The following is a 20,725-nucleotide window of genomic DNA, read 5'->3' as shown; positions in this document are numbered from 1 at the left end:
TATTTAGTAAGTTATGGGTCAAAGTATTTGGTGAGAACATTTCTAACTCATCTGGCGTCAGTCTCATTGCCGTCTGTTCTGAAATCGTTAGGTTGCGTTCAAGAAAACAATGAAATCGCGCGCTGCCGTCTGACAGTTACCCCGTCCACACTGATCCGGCCAATCTGGCGTTTTCAAAAATACACACTTTGGAGAGTGTTTCTGAAAAGCTCTGGTTTCAGGGGACGAGAATACCGTTTTAGTGTGGACGAAGAGTAAAAACGAAGAGGAAAAGCTTCAGTTACAGATTTGTCTGGTATAGTGTGGACGTAGCCTTAGTATGATGTTGGAGAGCCCTGGTTAAAATCTGTTCAATGGGTACCAAGAGCCAAATGTTCCTGTGAATGAAGTTTTAACATGTGCAGAAGTTGGTTCTATTCGTTGAAGGTCAGTCAGCCCACCCCAGGACATTAAGATTTCCTTTACCCTGTCTTTGACCACATTTACATCATGAGGTCAGACGGCATTAGTAATTGCAATGTATAATTCTATTTACAACATCTGAGGAAATGAGCTGTTCCTGCTTGTATGCAGAAATGCAAAGGCAATATTGAGAAGTAGGAAGATAACTGCTGAAGTAATGCCATATAAGTAAAGGTTAGTATCCATCTCCCATCTAACTTACCTTTGTTGTTTAGTGATATTGTTGTCACCAGGTCCCACGTCAATCAGTGAGGCACATCAGGAGCATGATGAACTAATCTCCACTTGTCTAGTTAAGTACAATTTCAGTAACAGTGAAAGAATTCAATACCACCCTGCTGGATTAGATTCTTAACTAGCCTAAACATTTAGTTTCTCTACCACCGGCATACAATGGGTTTAGCACGTTGCATCTTCGAAGTGCAATGCAGTTGCAATCTCAGTTACTCTGCAAAAACCTTCCAAACCTGTTACCTTTATTTGCAAGGTCAAGGGCAACTAACAAGGCAATACAACAACTTGAAGGTTCCTCTCCATGTTTCTCTTCACAATCACTCCTTGCCTGTTCTCCATCTCCCTGTGGTGCTCTCCTCCCTCTTTCTTTCTCCCTAGGCCCTCCGTCCCATGATCCTTTCCCTTCTCCAGCTGTGTATCCCATTTGCCAATCAACTTTCCAGCTCTTAGCTTTACCCCCTCCTGTCTTCTTCTATCATTTCGGATTTCCTTTTCCCCCTCCCGCTTTCATATCTCTTATTATCTTTCCTTTCAGTTAGTCCTAATGAAGGGTCTTGGACCGAAACATCGACTGTACTTCTTCCTATAGATGCTGCCTGGCCTGCTGCATTCCACCAGCATTTTGTGTGTGTTGCTTGAATTTTCAGCATCTGCAGATTTCCTTGTTTTATGATACATGATTGAATTGATTGGGACTGTATTCATTGAAGCTTTGACTAATGGATGTTGTTTTAATTTAAGGAGTTGACCTTTAATAAGATTAATGAGGCAAAATTTCAAAGGTTTCAAAGATAGATTTCTCTGACATTAAGTGTACACAATATACATCCCGAAATGCTTTATCTTCACAACCATCCATGAAAACAGAGGAATGCCCCAAAGAATGAATGACAGTTAAATGTTAGAACCCCAAGTCCCCCCCCCCCCCCAGCTCTGATTATTTTTTTTTTCTCCCCTATCCCCACTGGCCAAAAAAAGCATTGGCACCCGCCACCGAGCACTCAAGCAACAGCAAAGACACAGACTTGCAATACTCCAAAGACTGCGCGTTCACCTGGTATTCGACATACCACAGGCTCTCTCTCTAATAAGGGAAAAAGATATGTCTGTTTTCACAGCGAGAGGGTAGACAACAAACCACTTGCTGGTTTATGATATTAAAAATCAGTTGTTTTTTCCGAGCTCTGTGCTCAAAGATCTTCCAGTTCCCATGACGCACTGGTCTGTCAGGACGCCTACCATCAATCCGCCCGTCTCCAGAGCCCCCAGATCCTAGGCCTCCAAAAGCAAGCCGAACTCATAGGCCGAACCCTTGGCATATTGGATAATGGTCAGTCATGACACCCATTTCTGCAGAGAGCTGAAGCCAGAGTGTAATTCCAGGTCAGGGTCTTCAGAAGAACCCTGAAAGTGGAAAAATAGAGATATTAAATAGATATTAATATTAATGTTAATATAATTAGATATTATATAATATAATTTTAATATTAATATAATTATATATTAATAGAGATAGCTGTTTCCAAAGATGCAAGCAAAGGAGTCGCTGTTTAGCACCAGCTTGACTAAGCTCCGCCCTCTCTTCACTCATTTTTTAAAAATTCTCTACTTCAGAATTGTGAAGGCTGGAGTAGTTTTGAATTAACTGAGTGAGGATAATTAAGTTGGAAAAGGCAGCTGAAGCAAAGTTTAGATCTGCTTTGTCCATCAGATGGTGGAACAGGCCTACTCTACCTCATGTATTCTGAGGTAACCAGAGAGTGTAAATTTGACACACTTACAAAAAAAAATCAAAGGAAGCGGCTAGAATAGTTTTTTTTATGGAGTAGCTTGGTAGGATAGTCACAAACAATTTTGAAAACCAATTCTATAATATTTAATTAAATGATGAGAAATTTATGGAAGGAACTTGGATCCTAAAGTCCTTTTGTTCATCAATACTGTTAAGGATCTTGCCCTTGACAGCATACTTTTTCTTTACATTTGACCTAACAAGGTGCAACACTTCACACTTGGCTGGGTTAAAATATGCCTTTTCTCCACCAATATTTGCAACTGATCTGTATACTGCTATATTCTTTGCCAGATTCTTTTGAAAAAGTTTTCAGTTAATACATCTTAAATTCATGAAGTTATGGAACCTCATATAATAATAATTATTCATCCCGAGTGGGAAATTATTTCATTGCAATAGCAACATTTAAAAACACACTTAATAATAATATAATATTAATAAAGTGCAGATTAATAATATACACAATAATTTAGCAATGGACAATAATTATGAAATGATAAAACGGAGCCTATTGTACTATGATGTGTGTTTTCCTTTCGCAGGGATGAACTGTTGTATCTGCTTAGTAAGAAGGCTTTTCTGTAATGGTTTTTGTGACAGTGGAGCTGAATGAGTCTATTCGAAAGGGTGCTTTGCTGTTCATTAAGTAGGTCACGGAGAGTATATGCATTATTGTCCATAATGGATAACGGTTTGTGTTGTCACCTCCTCTCCAGCACAAACTCAAAGGAGTCCGGTTGTAGCCAAGGCAGATTCAGCCTTTTTTGGTGAGTTTATCGTCTTTTTGCATCACCAGCACTGATGCTGCTCCCCCAACATAAAGCTGCAAAGAAGACTGCATTCGCTGCGACAGGCTGATAACAGATCTCCAACATCCTGCTTCACACATTGAAGGATCTTAGCTTCCTTAGAAAATAAAGAAAATATATAGCAGAATAAAAATTTAATTCATATTTACTCCAAATATTCTCATACTTAAAGCATTTTTGCACTGATTTTTTTAATTGGAACATAAGGTGCTCAAATAATATGCCTAACTATGATCAACCTAATCAATTTCTGTTAAGTTGCGAAAATGGCAGAAGTTCTTTAGTCATTGTATGTTTTTTTTAATAGAGGGAGTTCCAAATTTATTTATGAAAACCTTAACACTTTGTAGAAAATAGCCACTTTTATCTTCTCAAAGATGTGCTTCAGAAATAACCAACAGAATAGAAATTTTAGCCTTTATTTCAGCATTGATAGGTTCACTCAACTAATACTTGAATAAGCCTTCTAACAAAATGACTGAAAGTTTCTTTTTGGCCTACTTGGTGCAATGCATAGATATTCCTTCATTTCCCTTCTCAATAGGTAGTGATTTTTTTAAAAATTCTCTGCCTCCAAGGATTGTGGTTGTCACATTATTAGATATATTTAAAGTTGTGATAGATAAATATTTGAAACATTAAAGAACTGAAGGTTATTGGAAGCAGATACAAAAGAGGAGTTGAGGCCAACTTTGATCTTGCGTTGCACCTTTATAAAGCTCGTTATACTGCATCTGGAGTATGGTTGTATTCTTTCTTTTTCAATCTTTTTATTAAATTTCATATATAAGAAAAAAAAACAACACATAATAATGAATAGATTACAAATTCAATAAACTTGAGATTACATTAGTAATAGGATACTAATATCCTATTAAACATCAATCAACAAAAGGTACATAAATCAATCAAGTCTATATAAATATACATGAAAAAAAAACAAAAATAATCATCAAAAAAGAAAAAAAAATTGAAATTATATATGAGAAAAAATATATATTGAAAAAAATACTAAACTAAACTAACATGGGCAATAATAGCACTTTATAAATATATGAAGGTGTCAAGAAAAGAACTCCGGAACTCCATACCTGAACAAGGATAAGTAGAGAGAAGGATCTGAAATAGGCCAAATTAATTCATATGAAAGTGTTGACTCACATGTTTTGGACATGTCCCACTTTACATAACTATTGGAAGGACATTTTTGATGTCATTTCCTCAGTATGGAATATCGATTTACAACCCCATTTTATTACTGCAATTTTCGGTATACCAAATGAAGATGGCAATCAGCTTTCCCCTTCAATCAGACGAATGATTGCCTTTGTAACATTAATTGCCAGAAGGTCTATATTACAAAACTGGAAAGAAGTAAATCCTCCTACTACATTTCAGTGGTTCTCCCAAACTATTTCTTATCTGAGTTTGGAAAAAATTAGAAGCACTATCTTTGATTCTTCAATTAAATTTGAAGAAACCTGGGGACCATTTATTCGAGTATGGTTGTATTCACAATCCATACTTGGGTATATTTCTTTGGTGCAGCAGAGGCTGAGGTGAAATCTGATACAGGTTTATAAGACTGAGAGATGTAGATAGACAGCCAGCCAGCATCTTTTTCCTAGGGTTAAAATGTCTCAATATGAGAAGACATGCATTAAAGATAAGAGAGTGCAAGTTCAAAAGAGAATTGCTGGGCAAGTTTTTTTTTTCAGAGTAGTAGTTGTCTAAAATGTGCTGTATAGGAGATAGACCCAAATACGAAAGAGGTATTCAAGAGGCTCTTAAATAGGCATATAAATGTGCAGGAAATGGAAGAATATGGATGTTGTCTTAGAAGAAGGGATTAGTTTAGTTGAGCATTTGATTACTAATGTACTTAGTTTGACACAGCATTGTGAGCCAAGGGCTCTTATGCTGTACTGTTCTGTGTAGATCAGCCATCATCATATTGCATGGCCAGGCAGGATTGAAGGACGTGGTGGCTTTTGTGTTGTTAGACAGTCATAATCCTGTCATGGACTACATTTCTAAATCATCCTTTCAAGAACTGAAAATTAACAGTTCAAAATAAATTAATTTTAGAGAATAAAAATAAAGCACTTACACACTTTTTAAACAAATAGAAATATTAAAACAAAAATAAATTTCAAGAAATGTAAATACACCTTGCCTTTCTTCCTCCCAGGAGCTTTTCATTGCAATTAATTAATTGCACAGTTTTAATCTGACACAGTTTCATTAAATTTCCGCATCATAACTTCTGGGAAATTGGCTCAAATCACATTCCATTGCTGCATTTCATGAGAAATCCAAATTTGGAATGTAGTTGGGGAGTTGCCATTGGAGTTCAATGCATCTAGTAATGTAGGTAGTTTTGCACTTGTTAATGTTTGCTGGTAAATTCTTGCTGATTAAATTGAATACATGAAATAGGTTTTTGGTTCATGATTTGCTCCTGCACTTGAAAGAAACCTGTTTGAGGTTTACAAGCTAAATGTTGCTTGTTTTGCAGAGTGGAGTTGTTACTGAATTGAATCATTTGTATTACGGAAAATAGCAGCACATTGAGGACCAATCTTATAAGTTTGAATTTCCACTAGAGTTTTTAAAATTGGTCGTGTATACTGTAAAAGCTCTTTTTTTTAAAAAAAACATAGTAGTGTTATAGGAAATGATTGCTAATCATCTGTAGGATATGGACAAAAAAAGCATTTGATTTGAGCTTGGGAGCGATAGTATGTTTCAAAACTGACACTGAACTATAGGATATGTAATTTGTTGATGCTTTCCTGGAAATGTATATATATTTTTCTGAATGTAATAGTTTTACTGATCAAAACTTGAATGCATTTGTTTTAAAAGTTTTGAAATCCAAGATCTTTGGAAATTAGAGCTGAGCAAATAAGATTTGTCTGTGGAAATACAGTTACTCAATAGATTGTGTAGAATAGATTCCAGGTGTTTGTAAGTAATATTTTGCAGAAATGCTATGCACATGATGCTACATATATCATTATGGAACAAATTCAGTACCAAGTATACTGAGTAACATAAGGGCAGGGAAAGACTGATTCATTTCTGAGGGCTGGTCATGCAAATCCCTAATATAAAACTTGATGTTCTTCCAACTATTTTGTCAACTGCTTTGATGGGCTCTTTGTAGAGTCCATTGATATAACGCCAACTTAATGTGCTTCCTCAGCAATCATACCAAGGCTAATCCTGTTTCAGGCAAATTTCACATTTATATTGAAATGAATGGAATTTTTATCTGAAGACCAGTTTCAGTTAATACACATTTTTAATTAATTAAATAGATTTAAATTATCTCAGTTATCTTTAACTATATTCTCATTTAACAAGTTTGTTTAATTCAAAAAAATACTTTTCTAATCTAACATTTTAATATCTTAGTATTGAATGATTTTAATGAGTAAAATTGCTACAGACTTTCAAAATGGAAATCTGGGATCTTGATAAAACAGACTGACAAAGCATTCATTTAACGTTGGCATATTGAACAAGAGTCGCTAAGTAAATGGAGTCAGGGAAGAGGAGAGTGCAGATCCCACATGGCTCACTGCAACAGGCTGGTAGAAATAATCTTCAGCCAAAGGTGCATTACTGATGTGTGCCTATGAAGGCATTTTCTGGATATTTCTGTCATTTATAGTCAATGAAATGATGTAAGATACATTTGGTGCATAGCATATTTCCATTACTAACAATGTAATACTGATCAATTATTTGGCTTTTGCAATCTGGATTTGTGGGAGAATGAGCTTAAATTTCAAGAAGGAACCAGTGATAATTTCCATGCTGCTCTTCACGGTTACCTTATTGCACCTGTTATGTTCATCAGAGAGGGTCCAGTTTTAAGATTTGAATTTGAAGATTACTGTGGACTTTGTGTTTAAAAAGTACACACACATGTATATGCACACACATATATGCACGTGCACAGAGAGAGTACTGTGCAAAAGTCTTAGGCGCATGTAAAAAAAGTTCTGCAAAGTGAAGATGCTTTATTCCAGGCATCTTGATGAATTAGCCACAGTTCTTCTGCAGACCTTGGCTGTTTCTCTAGGTTATCCCAAACAGCCTTGGTGAAGTTGAGATCAGTGCTATACGGAGGCCATACCATCTGTTGCAGAACTCCTTGTTCTTCTTTTCACTGATTATAGTTCTTTATGACTTTGGCCACGTGTTTGGGGCCTTTGTCCTGCTGCAGAATGAAATTGAGACCAATCAGATACCTTCCTCATGTATTGCATGATGGATGAGAATCTGCTTGTACTACGTTGAACTGAGGATTCCAACTCCATTTGTAGAAATACAGCTCCAAACCTGCAGGGAACCTCTACTGTGCTTCACTGTTGGTTGCAGATACTCATTTATGTAGCGCTCTCTAGCTCTTCTATGGACAAAATGCCTCCTATTTGAGCCAAAAATTTCAAATTTTGACGTGTCAATCCAGAGCAGTTGCTACCATTGTTCAGCACCCCAGTAATTGTTTTTTTTTGTGTATAAATGAGTTTCTTAGTTTTGTTTCCACTTTGGAGGGGGTGCGTGTGTGAGGGTTTTTTTTTCCCACAAAGACCTCTTCTGACAAGACTTCTCTGGACTTTAGAGGGATGTACTTTGGTTCTAGGGACGTCAGTTTGATGCATCTCTCATCTGCTGCACTCACTTTCTGTGGCTGACCACTGTGTTTCTGACCCTCAGCCTTGCCCATTTCTTAGTGCTTCTTCAGAAGAGCTTGGACAGCTCCCCTTGAAACTCCTGTCTGCCCTGAAATCTCTGTTTGGGAGAGACCTTACCGGTGCAAGATGAGTACCTTGTCTTATCATCTATCCACTCTCTAGCACTCTCCCCCCGCCCCCCCCCCCCCCCACACACACATTGACTGTACTCTTTACTCTTTTCCTAGATGCTTACTGGCTGCTGAGTTCCTCCAGCAGTTTGTGTATGTTTTTGAGATGGAGGAATAGGCCACTTTGCCTGTGCAGCTGTACCATTGTTTAATCAAATTGTAACTATCTGATTGTAACCTCAACACCAGATTCTCCTCTAACTGGCAGTAACCTTTCAACCTCTTATCAAGAATCTGCCTTAAAATGCTCTTTTTCATAAAGAATTCCAAGTCTCTGCCCTCTACAATTGCCCAAAATGGATCTTCCATTCTTTTTAGAGACTAAATTCTAGTTCTAGATTCTCCCTTAAGAATCTATTTGATCTATTTCTATTTGATCTTCTAAAATGCAACAGTTCACATTTGGCCTGATTAAACTCCATCTGTTTTTCTCTCCACTTGTATCTGCAACTGATCTATATCTGCTGTTTGATGATTTAACTCATTTATATAGTTATCAGAAGCAGCAGAAGTACCGATCCCTGTGGAGCATAGAAAAACAGATTCTCTCCATATCCACACATGCAAAACTCCCATACATATAACACTGGTTACCCACTTCCCTCATTCCACCTCCTCCAAAGTAGGCGATGACAAATCCTAATTGTGGGAATGATGAATAAGGAAAACTTCCATTATTTTCTGTATTAAGCTATTTAGATTAATTTTCTGAATCTACTTCCTTAATTCTTGCTATAAACCATTCATATTATTTTACTATCTGAGCAATTAAATAGTGAAATTAATGAAAACAGATGTGGAATTGAACTTTCTAGGATGAATACAATTTAATGTAAAAATGTGGTGGTCAGGAAAACATGATCACTTCAGTGGCCTGTTTTCACTTCATGAGTGCAGAACAATGATTACTTCTGAATGACAGGAAAACTCTACCCTAGTGGAAGTGATCCTGTGGAGCAAATTGGCTTGATGTTCATTACAATTTGGTGTATTAGACCTTATAAAATAAACCAACTCTGTTGGATAGATCATGTGCTTACTTTATTGTCAGCTTCAGCTGTGGACCTGGTAAAGGTATGAGTATCATCATTTTAATCAAAGCCATGTATATTTGTTTCATTGGATCAATAGAATGTAATGCAAGCATTTTTAGTAGACCTTGTTATCAGGTCTCCACCAATTGATTTCACTTAAATACAATCATTGCAAAGTAATATAAATCAAGAGTATACAGAGCCTACACCGGTGCAAATTTATTAATGCATATTACAGCGATCCATACCACAAGACCAATATCCAAGTTACAGAGCACATCGAAAATTATTTTCAAGTTTAGGTCAAGAGTACTGTATGAGGAATGATCTTTCCAGTCTTTGTTAACAATTTCTATATTGTATTTTTTCTTTACTGTGCAGATTCATCAAGGCACTGTTCCTGTCTCGTATACTGTCACTACTGTAGCGCCACATGGTATTCCACTTTGCACAGGGCAGCACATCCCAGCGTGTAACACACAAGTTCCGGGGTGTTCAGTTGTATTTAGTGGACAGCATTATCCTGTGTGCAGTGTACCTCCTCCGGTTAGTATTCATGTTGTCATTCTGATTTTTTTTAAAAATAAGAAATTAGAGCAAGATAAGTAGAATGTGTGGATTTTCATGGAAACGTTTATTTTAAAATTTGTTTTATGAATCAGTAACAAATGCAATACATTTTGCCTACAAAATATTCTGGTAATCTGGTGAGTGTAGTATAGTAATTTACTTTGTAGGCAAAATCTGCTCTAGTCTAGAAATTAAGTTGCTTTAAGTTGCAAAGCGCTTGGGCCAAAATTCTCACCCTACAGGTAATTTATTTCTAGCAGCAATGGAGCAGTTGGGGTGAGAGATGATTTGGGGCATCATTCGGGCAGTTGGCTTTTGTCACCTGCCACTTAAAGATCCTTACATTAGAAATTGTGACAAATGTTGACTAAGTTGCCCATCTTTTGGCAGGCTCAAAAACATCATGTTAATAGCAGTAGAGAAGTCTTAATTTAAAGTGGCATGGAAAGGGACAGTGAATGACACGAGGATTCTAAAATCTTGAGGAAGGTTACTTATCTGTTCAGCATCTCTTCATTGCTGTGCCTGCGGTCATCTCTCCTTGCTCCCTATCCTTGAGGCACAGCAACAATATAGATGGACCTGGGCACCCACTACCACATGCTAGTGAGCCTAATTCCAAGAAAATTGGCTGGAGACAGCATTTATTACAACAGCTGCACACAGCTATCTTTGCATATTTTGAAAGTAAAAGTAAGAAATTCAGAAACTTGTATTGGTATCTTACTTATCATAACATCATTTTAAAAATCTGTCAAAACCAGAAAACGTCATTGTAATTTTAGTGAGGCTTAGGTCTTGAGTTCCTGCACTTTTCAAAGCTGAAGTTCCTACTTCCAGTGGCTCTCCAAGGGGCTGCTGTGCTTAAGTACATTAATGTCAGTAGTAGGCAGCCTTAAAGGTTTTTTTTAAATATACTTCTAGCATCTTCCACATCAGCACTCTTCTTATTCCATGCTGTGATTCTTTTGTGCTCCATTGTTGTCTTTTTCTCATCGTGTCCCAGTTTTTACTGGGAAGATGTCTGAGAAGAGGTGGATCGTGAAATGGTTGATCAAAATGAGAAAGTTGTGTTTAATGGTAGGAACATTATTAGGTAAGTTAGTTTATCTAAAAGTAGTGTCATTGGTCTTATGATCTGTATGATTAGAATGAATGAGAAATAGTGTCAGATTTGTACATGGATGTTAGAAGTCACTATATGTTAAATAATCTTTTGAAAAATGAGACATAGTCAAAGCGATTGCAGGCCAGTTGAGCTAATGATTTATAGTAGGAAAAATTGTGAAATCTAATTAAAGATATAGCTGCTACTTTTTTGAATAAAGAGAAAGCTTTTTTTCATAAAACATGGCTTGTAAGAATAACAAATAATAAGTCTTGTATGCAAAACTGCATAACTTTATTTCCTAGTTTAGTGGTGAAAGCAGAAATTTGAGATTAGCTTGGGTGCATGACTGATGATAAAGGCAGTAAAGGTTATGAGTACAGAAACAGTATGAATGATTAGAGTCTGTTGCTTGGGCAGAAACAAGAGGATGACTAAAGTGAGGGTAGGACCAATCAGGGATAAAAGAGGAAACTTGCCTGGAGTGAGAGAGATTCTTAGTGAACACTTTGCTTCAGTATTACCCAATAAGAAGGGTGTTGATGTATGGTGGAACATATCAGCATTAAAAAAAGAGATGTGGTGCTGTTAGAGATTGCTGCATCCTTGGCAATTACCTTTGTATTCTCAGTGGTCACAGAAACAGTACCAGAAGATTAGAGGGTGGCAAATTTTATTCCTTTGTTCAGGAAAGGTAATAGAGATAATCCTGGGAACTATAGACCAGTGAGTCTTATGCCACTGTTGGCAAACTATAGGAGAGGATTCTTAGAGACAGAATTTACAAGCATTTGGGAAAGTATAGTCTTGAATAGGGATAGTCAATGTGGCTTTGTGAGGGACAGGTTGTGCCTTATGAGCCTAATTGAATTCTTTGCGATAATGACAAAACAAATTGAAGGTAGAGCAGTGGATATGGTGTACGGTCTCTTCTGGGACCCCTGCTCTTTGTGACTTTATAAATGATTTAGATGAAGAAGTGGAAGGGTGTATTAGTAAGTTTGCATATGACACAAAGGTTGGTCATGTGGATAGTGTAGAAGATTGTTATAGGTTACAACGGGACATTGATAGAATATAGAGCCGAGCTGAAGAGTGGTAGATAGACTTCAATCCAGAAAAATATGAAGTATTACACTTTGGAAGGTTGAACTTGAAGGCGGGGTACAGGGTTAATGGCAGGTTTCTTTTTAGTCTCGAGGAACAGAAGAATCTTGGGGTCCACATGCATAAACCCCCACACATTTGCTGTGCAAGATGATGTGGGGGGGGTAGGGGAGAAGATAAATGGTGTATTGACCTTCAGTAGTTGGGAAATTGATTTCAAAAAGGCTGCATCCATCAATAAAGACCTCCATACCCAGTTGGTGCCCTCTTCTCATTACTATGTAAGGAGCCTGAAGACACACTCAACTTTTTAGGAACAGCTTCTTCCCCTCCACAATCAGATTTCTAAATGGTCCATGAACACTACCTCACTATTTTTGCTCACCAGCAACCTTTGTGTCATCTGCAAACTTACTAATGCACCCGTCCACTTCCTCATCCAAATCATTTATAAAGTCAAAGAGCACGGGTCCCAAAACAGAGCCCTGCAGCACACCACTGAACACCAACCTCCAGGCAGTATATGCTTCATCTACTACCATCCTCTGCCTTGTTTTAATATGTATTTCTTATTATAATTTACAGTTTTTATGTATTGCACTGTAGCTCTGAGAAATGAGCTGCCAGGGAGAGGCAGATACTTTAGGGATATTTCAGAAACTCTTAGATAAGCCCATGGATGAAAGAAAATGGAGGCTATGTGAGAGAGAAGGGTTAGATTGATCTTAGAGTAGGTTAAAAAGTTGCCACAACATTGTGGGTTGCACTATGCTGGACTATTATTCTATGTTCTGTAAATATGCCAACAAAGTCTGATTGTGATTTTACATTGTAACTGCCTTATACATGTATACCATTTGAAATTGAGCAGCGTCTTGGCAAGCAATTGAAAAATATACAGTTATGAGTAATGTTATTAAATGACTGTCTCCAAGTAAATAAGCCCTTACTCTTCTTCACTCTGGCTGATTTTGGGCAGGAAATTGAAGTGATGGTTTTCTTGTTCCGTAAGTTTCTGGCTCAGCTGTTTAAGGAGGTGGGGACTGCCCCCTGCAGCATAGTTACATTCAAGAAAACCAGCCTGGCTGAATTATTGGTTGAACGTCAATTTTTATATTGAACTTGGACACAGTGCCTCTTGCCTTTTCCAATAAGGGCATGTGACTAGACATTTTTTCACCCTCTCTGCAATACTGAGTCCCAGGTCATCTTTGACCCATATAAGTTGTAATTTGAGCTTCCTTATGGGTTTGTGGATGCTGAAGAATCCTGAACCCAGAAGAAATACTGGATTAATACCATCTACAAAGCTCAAATCACAGCTTGTGCAGGTCAGAGATGACCTGGGACTCTGGACAACTGGCATTTAATGTCAAACCCACTCCCTATGAATCGCTTCTTAAGTACAAACTGGAATTTGATTGTAAACAAAGTGGAATTTAATTGTCATCAACCTGATTGGATGAGGACTAACCAATCAGGATGGACATTACATATAACAGCAGACTAGACGTGCCTAAGCATCATCCCTGATGGTGGCAAGGTTTGTCATTGAAATGTCAGTTAAAATCGATATCTTTACCCTGCTGGAAGCCTGAGAAGAGGTTATTTGTCATATACACTGAGAAAGCACTGGAGTATTTCAGTTATGAAGGAGGACTGGAGTGATGGGATCAGTTTTTCTGGGAACAAAGGATTAGAGGTAAATAAATCTAGAGGACGTAGATTGAGGGTAAGAGGTAAATGATTTAGACAGAACCTGTGGGCTATTTCCTCCGAGAGAGTAATAAGTACGTGAAATACACTGCCTGAGAGACTGATAGAAGCAAAGTCAGTGACTGCATTGAGTGTCTGGACAAGCATTTGCATAGCCTTGGCATAGAAAGTGATAAAATTACTGCAGATGGTTGCCCACTTGTTGACATGGATATAGTGGGCCAAGTGGACTATTCCAATGCTGTATGTCTCTATGACCAAAACAGTAATGATTTGAAATGTACATTTTTCTTTTTCCCCTTCAGATGCTTCAGGCATGTTCTGTACAACATCTGCCAGTTTCGTATGCTGCATTTCCTCCTCTTATCTCAAGTGATCCCTTTATATTGCACCCTCCACATCTGTCACCTCATCATCACCCTCATGTACCACCTCCGGGTCAGTTTGTTCCTTTTCAAGCACAACAATCACGGTCGGTAAGTAAAACTTCAGCATTTATGACTTTAATCTGATTGTGAGAAAAATGTTAGTGAAGAATAAAACCAACTGACAATGGTTTGTCCAAACTCAGAATTTTCATTAACTTTTCTGATAATGCATGAAGTGATTTAAAGCGACTCTGTATTTTGTGTGTGTATGTACATGGTACTCCATCTATCCATTTAATTATGAAATGAAGTGCAATGTTGCAATGAGATACCATAACTTATTAAATTTTCTCTTTCTTAATGCTTTTAACTGCTACCCCATTAATGAGGTGCAGTCCTACATGTTCCAGTAACCTTGTGGTTGGTAAGTAAAGTGTATCTCAAAGCCAGGCCTATGCTGCAATTAAATTACACACAGTTTGTACAGTGAATGTCATATGACAATAATCACTGATTGAGAAGGAATCTGATTGGCCTTGATTTTTGTTTTCCCTCTTCATGCTAAAAGTGGTGATGCCAACTGCAGTACCTCCAAGCTAAGTTAATACTAAATCTTGTTTGTAGGTAAAGGACCAACTTATTCACTGAACTGGTAAAGGAAACTATCATTGTAAATTTAATAATCATTTATCAATTAATGTCATTCCAATTGTCAGAATTATTAGATAAAGCATCTTTTTTTGGACTGTCATATTTCCTTGAAATCTTCCATTTCCTAAATCCTTATCCATATTCCTAAGCCTTTTCATTACTTCTGCATAATTTTCTCAAGGTTAATGCTATCACTTGTTGGATATGATTGCTAGTACTACATATGTACCTGTTCAGTAGCAGTGTTGTCTCTTGATTTATATTCAGTATTGATATTAACATTATTAAGCAATTTTTGGTCATCAGAGTATACTTTTTTCATGACGTGATCAATTATTAAAGATTGAAATCAGAATGATATATCCCCTGAATTTAGTGGCTCATTCTAGGCTTTCAAGAGATGATATTCTTCATATTTCAAAGTTTACTGGATGTTAGAATGGTCCTTAAAGAAGATTGCCAAACTTAATCATGGAAGAAAAGAGAAAATACTACTGTTGACAAGTTAGCCTGACAGAAAAAAGAAGTTAAAGTTGGCAGTTATGCAAACTGACAGATCTGAGGTTTGAAATGTTATAAGTAAAAGATAGATATTTTATTAATCCCAAAGGAAATTAGTGTCACAATAGCATTACAAATGCGCAGATATAGATATTATCAGAAAATTAAAAGAATTAAATAAGTTAACACAACCAGTCTTAACAGGAGGGTGTCATTACTTCACTGGCTATAGGTTGACTCATTATAGAGCCAAATGGCCTAGGGTAAAAATGACTTCAATATAGTGCTCTTTGGAACAGCACAGTTGGCTTAGTCTGCTAGTAAAAGTGTTCCACTGTTCAGCCAAGGTGGCATGCAGAGGGTGAGAAACATTGTCCAGAATTGCCAGGACTTTCCGTAGGGTCCTTTGTTCTACGGCAGCCTCCAGTGTGTCCAGTTTGACTCCTATAACAGTAAACCTTTCTAATCAGTTTATTGAGCCTGTTAGCATCACCCATGTTGATGCCATTGGTCCAGCACACCACCACATAGAAAATTGTACTGGTGACAATAGACTGGTAGAACATGTGAAGGGGAGGCCTGCTTACTCCAAAGGACTTAAGTCTCCTCAGCAAGTAGAGACGACTCTGGCCCTTCTTGTACACAGTTTCTGTGTTGGTGCTCCACTCAAGTCTGTCATCCAGGTGCACCCCCAGGTCCTCACCATCCATAGTAACAGGGAGCAATGCATACTTAGTCTTCCTAAAATCCATCACCATCTCTTTGTCTTGATGTCTTAATAAAAGCCGATAGGATAACATTCAGGAGGCTGTTTTTTATAGATCCCCCAATAGTAACAGAGACATTGATGAGCTAGGTAAGCCAACTAGAGGAGAGCCTGTACTTGATCTGGTATTGGGAAAACCTGGTCAGGTGTCAGATCTCTTGGTGGGAGAGCTATCTCCTTTACCATAGCGCTAAAGAGGGATAGGAGCAGACAATTTTGGAAAATATTTATTTGGGTAAGGGGGAAATATGCTATTAGGCAGGAACTTGGAAACATAAATTGAGAGCAGATGTTCTCAGGAAAATGCACGTCAGAAATGTGGCAATTGTTCAGGGAACATATGCATGCCGTTCTGCAAAGATGTGTTCCACTGAGGCAGGGAAAGTATGGTAGGGTAAAGGAGCAATGATGTATAAAGGATGTAGAAAATCTAGTTAAGAAGAAAAGCTTACAAAAGGTTCAAGAAACTAGGTACTGTTAGAGTTCTAGAAAATTACAAGGGTGCCAACAAGGAGTTCAAGAATGAAATTAGGACAGCTAGAAGGGGCCATGAGAAGGCCTTGGTGCGCACGATTAAGGAAATCCCCAAGGCATTCTACAAGCATATGAAGAGCAAGGGAATGAGCCACGTGAGAATAGGACCAGTCAGGAGTGAGAGTGGAAATGTGCATGGAGCTGGAGGAGGTAGCAGAGGTATTTAATGAATATTTTGCTTCTGTATTCACCAGTAAGAAGGACCTTGGCAATTGTGGGGCTGATTTACAACAGACTGAAACACTTGAGTGTATAGACATTAAAAAAGAGGATGTGCTGGAGCTTTTGAAAGTTATTAAGTTAGATAAGTTGCTGGGACTGGATGAGATGTACTCCAGGCTACTGTGGGAAGCAAGGAAGGAGATTGCTGAGCTCTGACGATGATCTTTCCATCGTCAATAGGGACAGGAGAAGTACCAGAGGATTGGAAGGTTGCAAAATATTGTTCCCTTGTTCAAGAAAGAGGGTAGAAATAACCCAGGAAATTATAGACCAGTGAGTCTTACTTCAGTGGTAGACAGGTTGTTGGAGAAGATCTTGAGAGGCAGGATTTATGAGTATTTGGAGAGACGTAATCTGATTTAGGGATAGTCAGCATGGTTATGCCTTACAAACCCGATTGAATTCTTTGGGGATATAACAAAGCACACTGATGAAGGTAGAACAGTGGGTGTAGTGTATATGGATTTCAGTAAGGCATTTTATATGGTTCCCCATGCAAGGCTCATTCAGAAAGTAATGAGGCATGGGATCCAAGGAGACCTTACTTTTTGGATCCATAATTGGCTTGACCAACCACAGAAGGCAATGGGTGATTGTGGATGTTTTCTATTCTGCATAGACAGTGGACTGCAAGAATCTGTTCTGGGACCCCCTCCTCTTGGTGATTTTTTGTAAATGACTAGGATGAGGAAGTACAAGGGTAGGTTAGTAAATTTGCTGATGACACAAAAGTTGGGGGTGTTGTAGATAGTTCGGAGGTTTGTAGAGATTACAGCATGAAATCAATAGGATGCAGAACTGGGCGGAGAAGTAGCAGATGAGTTCAATCTAGATAAGTGTGAAGTGGTTCATTTCAGTAGGTCAAGTTTGAAGACAGAATATAATATTAATGGTAAGACTCCTGGTAGTGTGGAGGATCAGTGAGATCTTGGTGTCCCTATCTATAGGACACTCAAAGCTGCTGTGCAGATTGATAGTGATGTGTTGGTTTTCATCACCTATGGGACCAAGTTCAAGAGCCATGAGGTAATGTTAGTTAGACCCCAGTTGGAGTGCAGTGTTCAGTTCTGGTCACCTCATTACAGGAAGAATATGGGTACTATAGAGTGCAGAGGAGATTTACAAGAATGTTGCCTGGATTGGAGAGTGTGCCTTAAGAGAATAGGTTGAGCGATCTTGGCCTTTTCTCCTTGGAGCAATGGAAGATCAGAGGTGATATGATAGAAGTGTATAAGATGATGAGGGGCATTGATCGTGTGGGTAGCCAGAGGATTTTTCCCGGGCTGAAATGGCTAACATGAGGGGGGCCTAGTTTTAAGATGCTTGGAAGTAGGTACAAGAGAGATGTCACACAGAGTGTGGAATGCACTGCAAAGGTGGTAAAGGCAGATACAATAGAGTCTTTTAAGAGACTCTTAAATAGGTCCATGGAGCTTAGAAAGAGGGTATACGGTAGGAAAATTCCAGTTTCTAGAGTAGCTTACATGATGGGCACAACGTTGTGGGCTGAAGGGTCTGTAATATGCTGTAGAATTCTGTTTCTATGTGTCAGAAATAGACCAAGTGCATTTCAAAGTCCAGTAAATTTTATTATCAATAAAATAGTAACTATAACAGGATCAATGAAAGATCAACCAGAGTGCAGAAGACAACAAACTGTGCAAGTACATATATAAATAAATAGCAATAAATAATGAAAATATGAGATTGAGTCCTTAAAGTGAGATCAGTGGTTGTGGGGAAATGTTTCAATAATGAGCAACTGAATGTAATTTTCTGCCTTTATTTAAGGGCATGGTGATTGAGGTTAGTAACTATTCTCGAACCCAGTGGAGCGCAGACACCGCGCCAGAGAATAGTTACAAAGTGTTGTTTGCAAGTGTTGCTTGTCAATAATTGTCCATGCAAAACGTGTGTTAACCTTAAAGGATGCTGTAACCATTACAATTCTGGGCTCTCAGGTTGGCTTAAGATTCTAGGTGTTGCATGTATTGAATTTGCCTGCAGAATTAGATTTAGAATGAAACAAGATTTTGAAGCTGAAAGTCAGTTCTTGTGAATAGTATATGCAAAATGAAGACTACAGTGTTGAAGATGCTTATTACATATGAGCTGGTAAGTTTTGACTGAGTGGGGAATGTATATGAACATGCAACCATCAGTTGGGAGAAGAAGCTGAGAAGGTAAAGGGTGAAAGTGGACAAGACTTCATGATGAACAATATGGTAGAAATAGAAAGGTATAAATTCTAAAGCCTTTGTGCTAAATAGACAAATGATGGACTGATGGGAACAAGTATGTGGCGAGAAACAAAAATTTTAGAGAGTATGCATGAGGAAATCTGCAGATGCTGGAAATTCAAACAACACACACAAAATGCTGGTGGAACACAGCAGGCCGGGCAGCATCTATAAGGAGAAGCACTGTCGACATTTCAGGCCGAGACCCATCGTCAGGACTAACTGAAGAGAAAGATACTAAGAGATTTGAAAGTAGTGTTGGGAGGGGGAAATGCGAAATGATAGGAGAAGACCGGAGGAGGTGGGATGAATCTAAGAGCTGGAAAGGTGATTGGCGAAAGTGATATGGAGCTGGAGAAGGGCAAGGATCATGGGACGGGAGACCTTGGGAGAAGAAAGGTGGGGGGGGGGAGCACCAGAGAGAGACGGAGAACAGGCAGAGTGATGGGCAGAGAGAGAGGGGAAAAAAACAACTAAATATGTCAGGGATGGGGTAAGAAGGGGAGGAGGGGCATTAACGGAAGTTAGAGAAGTCAATGTTCATGCCATCAGGTTGGAGGCTACCCAGCCAGTATATAAGGTGTTGTTCCTCCAACCTGAGTGTGGCTTCATCTCAACAGTAGAGGAGGCCATGGATAGACATATCAGAATGGGAATGGGACATGAAATTAAAATGTGTGGCTATTGGGAGATCCTGCTTTCTCTGGCGGACCGAGCATGGGTGTTCAGTGAAATGGTCTCCCAGTCTGCGTCGGGTCTCACCAATATATAAAAGACCACACCGGGAGCACCGGGTGCAGTATACCACACCAGCCGACTCACAGGTGAAGTGTTGCCTCACCTAGAAGGACTGTCTGGGGCCCTGAATGGTGATGAGGGAGGAAGTGTAAGGGCAGGTGTAGCACTTGTTCTGCTTGCAAGGATAAGTGCCAGGAGGGAGATCAGTGGGAAGGGATGGGGGAGGGAATCGCTCTGTCCTCAGTAAGGGCCTCAGCTTTGTCCCCCTTTGCCCACACCTCAGCAAATTCCACGTACACCATGACACTGAACTCTTCTTCCACCAGCTCCATCTCCGAGCTTATTTCTTTGTCAAGGACTCTCCTACCCCCACCGATGACCCCTTCTCCTGTCTTCAACCCTCCTCCTCTTCATGGACACCCTGCTCTGGTCTGCCTGCTCTGGATCTCTTTATTGCTAATTGCCAACGGGACATCAACCGTCTCAACTTCACCACACCCTGTTCCAATTCCAACCTCATTCCTTCCGAACGCTCTGCTCTCCGCTCCCTCCGCACCAATCCCAACCTCACTATAAAACCTGCTGATAAGGGGGGGAGCTGTTGTTGACCGGCATACTGACCTCTACCTGGCCAAGGCACAGCGACAACTCTCTGATACCTCCTCTTATTTACCCCTTGATTATGACCCCACTAAGGAGCACCAGGCCATCGTCTTCTATACCATCACCAACCTTATCAGCTCTGGGGATCTCCCATTGACTGCCACCAACCTCATAGTTCCCACACCCCGCACCTCCTTTTTCTACCTCCTACCCAATATCCACAAACCTGCCTGTCCAGGTAGACCTATTGTCTCAGTTTGCTCCTGCCCCACCGAACTCTTTTCCGCATATTTGGACACTGTCTTATCCCCCCTTGTTCAATCTCTTCCCCACCTATCTTCGTGACACTTCTTATGCTTTGAATTTTTGAAATGATGTTAAGTTCCCT

The 20,725-nt window shown here is 39.0% G+C and overlaps 1 protein-coding gene across 4 annotated transcripts in view; it reads left to right on the top strand.

Moving 5' to 3' along the window:
* The window catches only part of LOC132394196 (E3 ubiquitin-protein ligase RNF38), a 135,889-nt gene that overhangs the window by 80,093 nt on the left and 35,071 nt on the right, over positions 1 to 20,725 (top strand). For all 4 annotated transcript variants that reach the window (XM_059970056.1, XM_059970054.1, XM_059970057.1 and 1 more), the window contains 2 exons: positions 9,595 to 9,759; positions 14,020 to 14,190. In XM_059970056.1, the coding sequence (XP_059826039.1) occupies positions 9,595 to 9,759; positions 14,020 to 14,190 (336 nt within the window). The remainder of the gene's footprint in view (positions 1 to 9,594; positions 9,760 to 14,019; positions 14,191 to 20,725) is intronic.

The sequence above is a fragment of the Hypanus sabinus genome, chromosome 5 (genome assembly GCF_030144855.1).
Source record: "Hypanus sabinus isolate sHypSab1 chromosome 5, sHypSab1.hap1, whole genome shotgun sequence".
NCBI lineage: Eukaryota > Metazoa > Chordata > Chondrichthyes > Myliobatiformes > Dasyatidae > Hypanus > Hypanus sabinus.
Note: the sequence above shows the minus strand (reverse complement) of the source record. Positions and strands in the feature narration are given on the sequence as shown.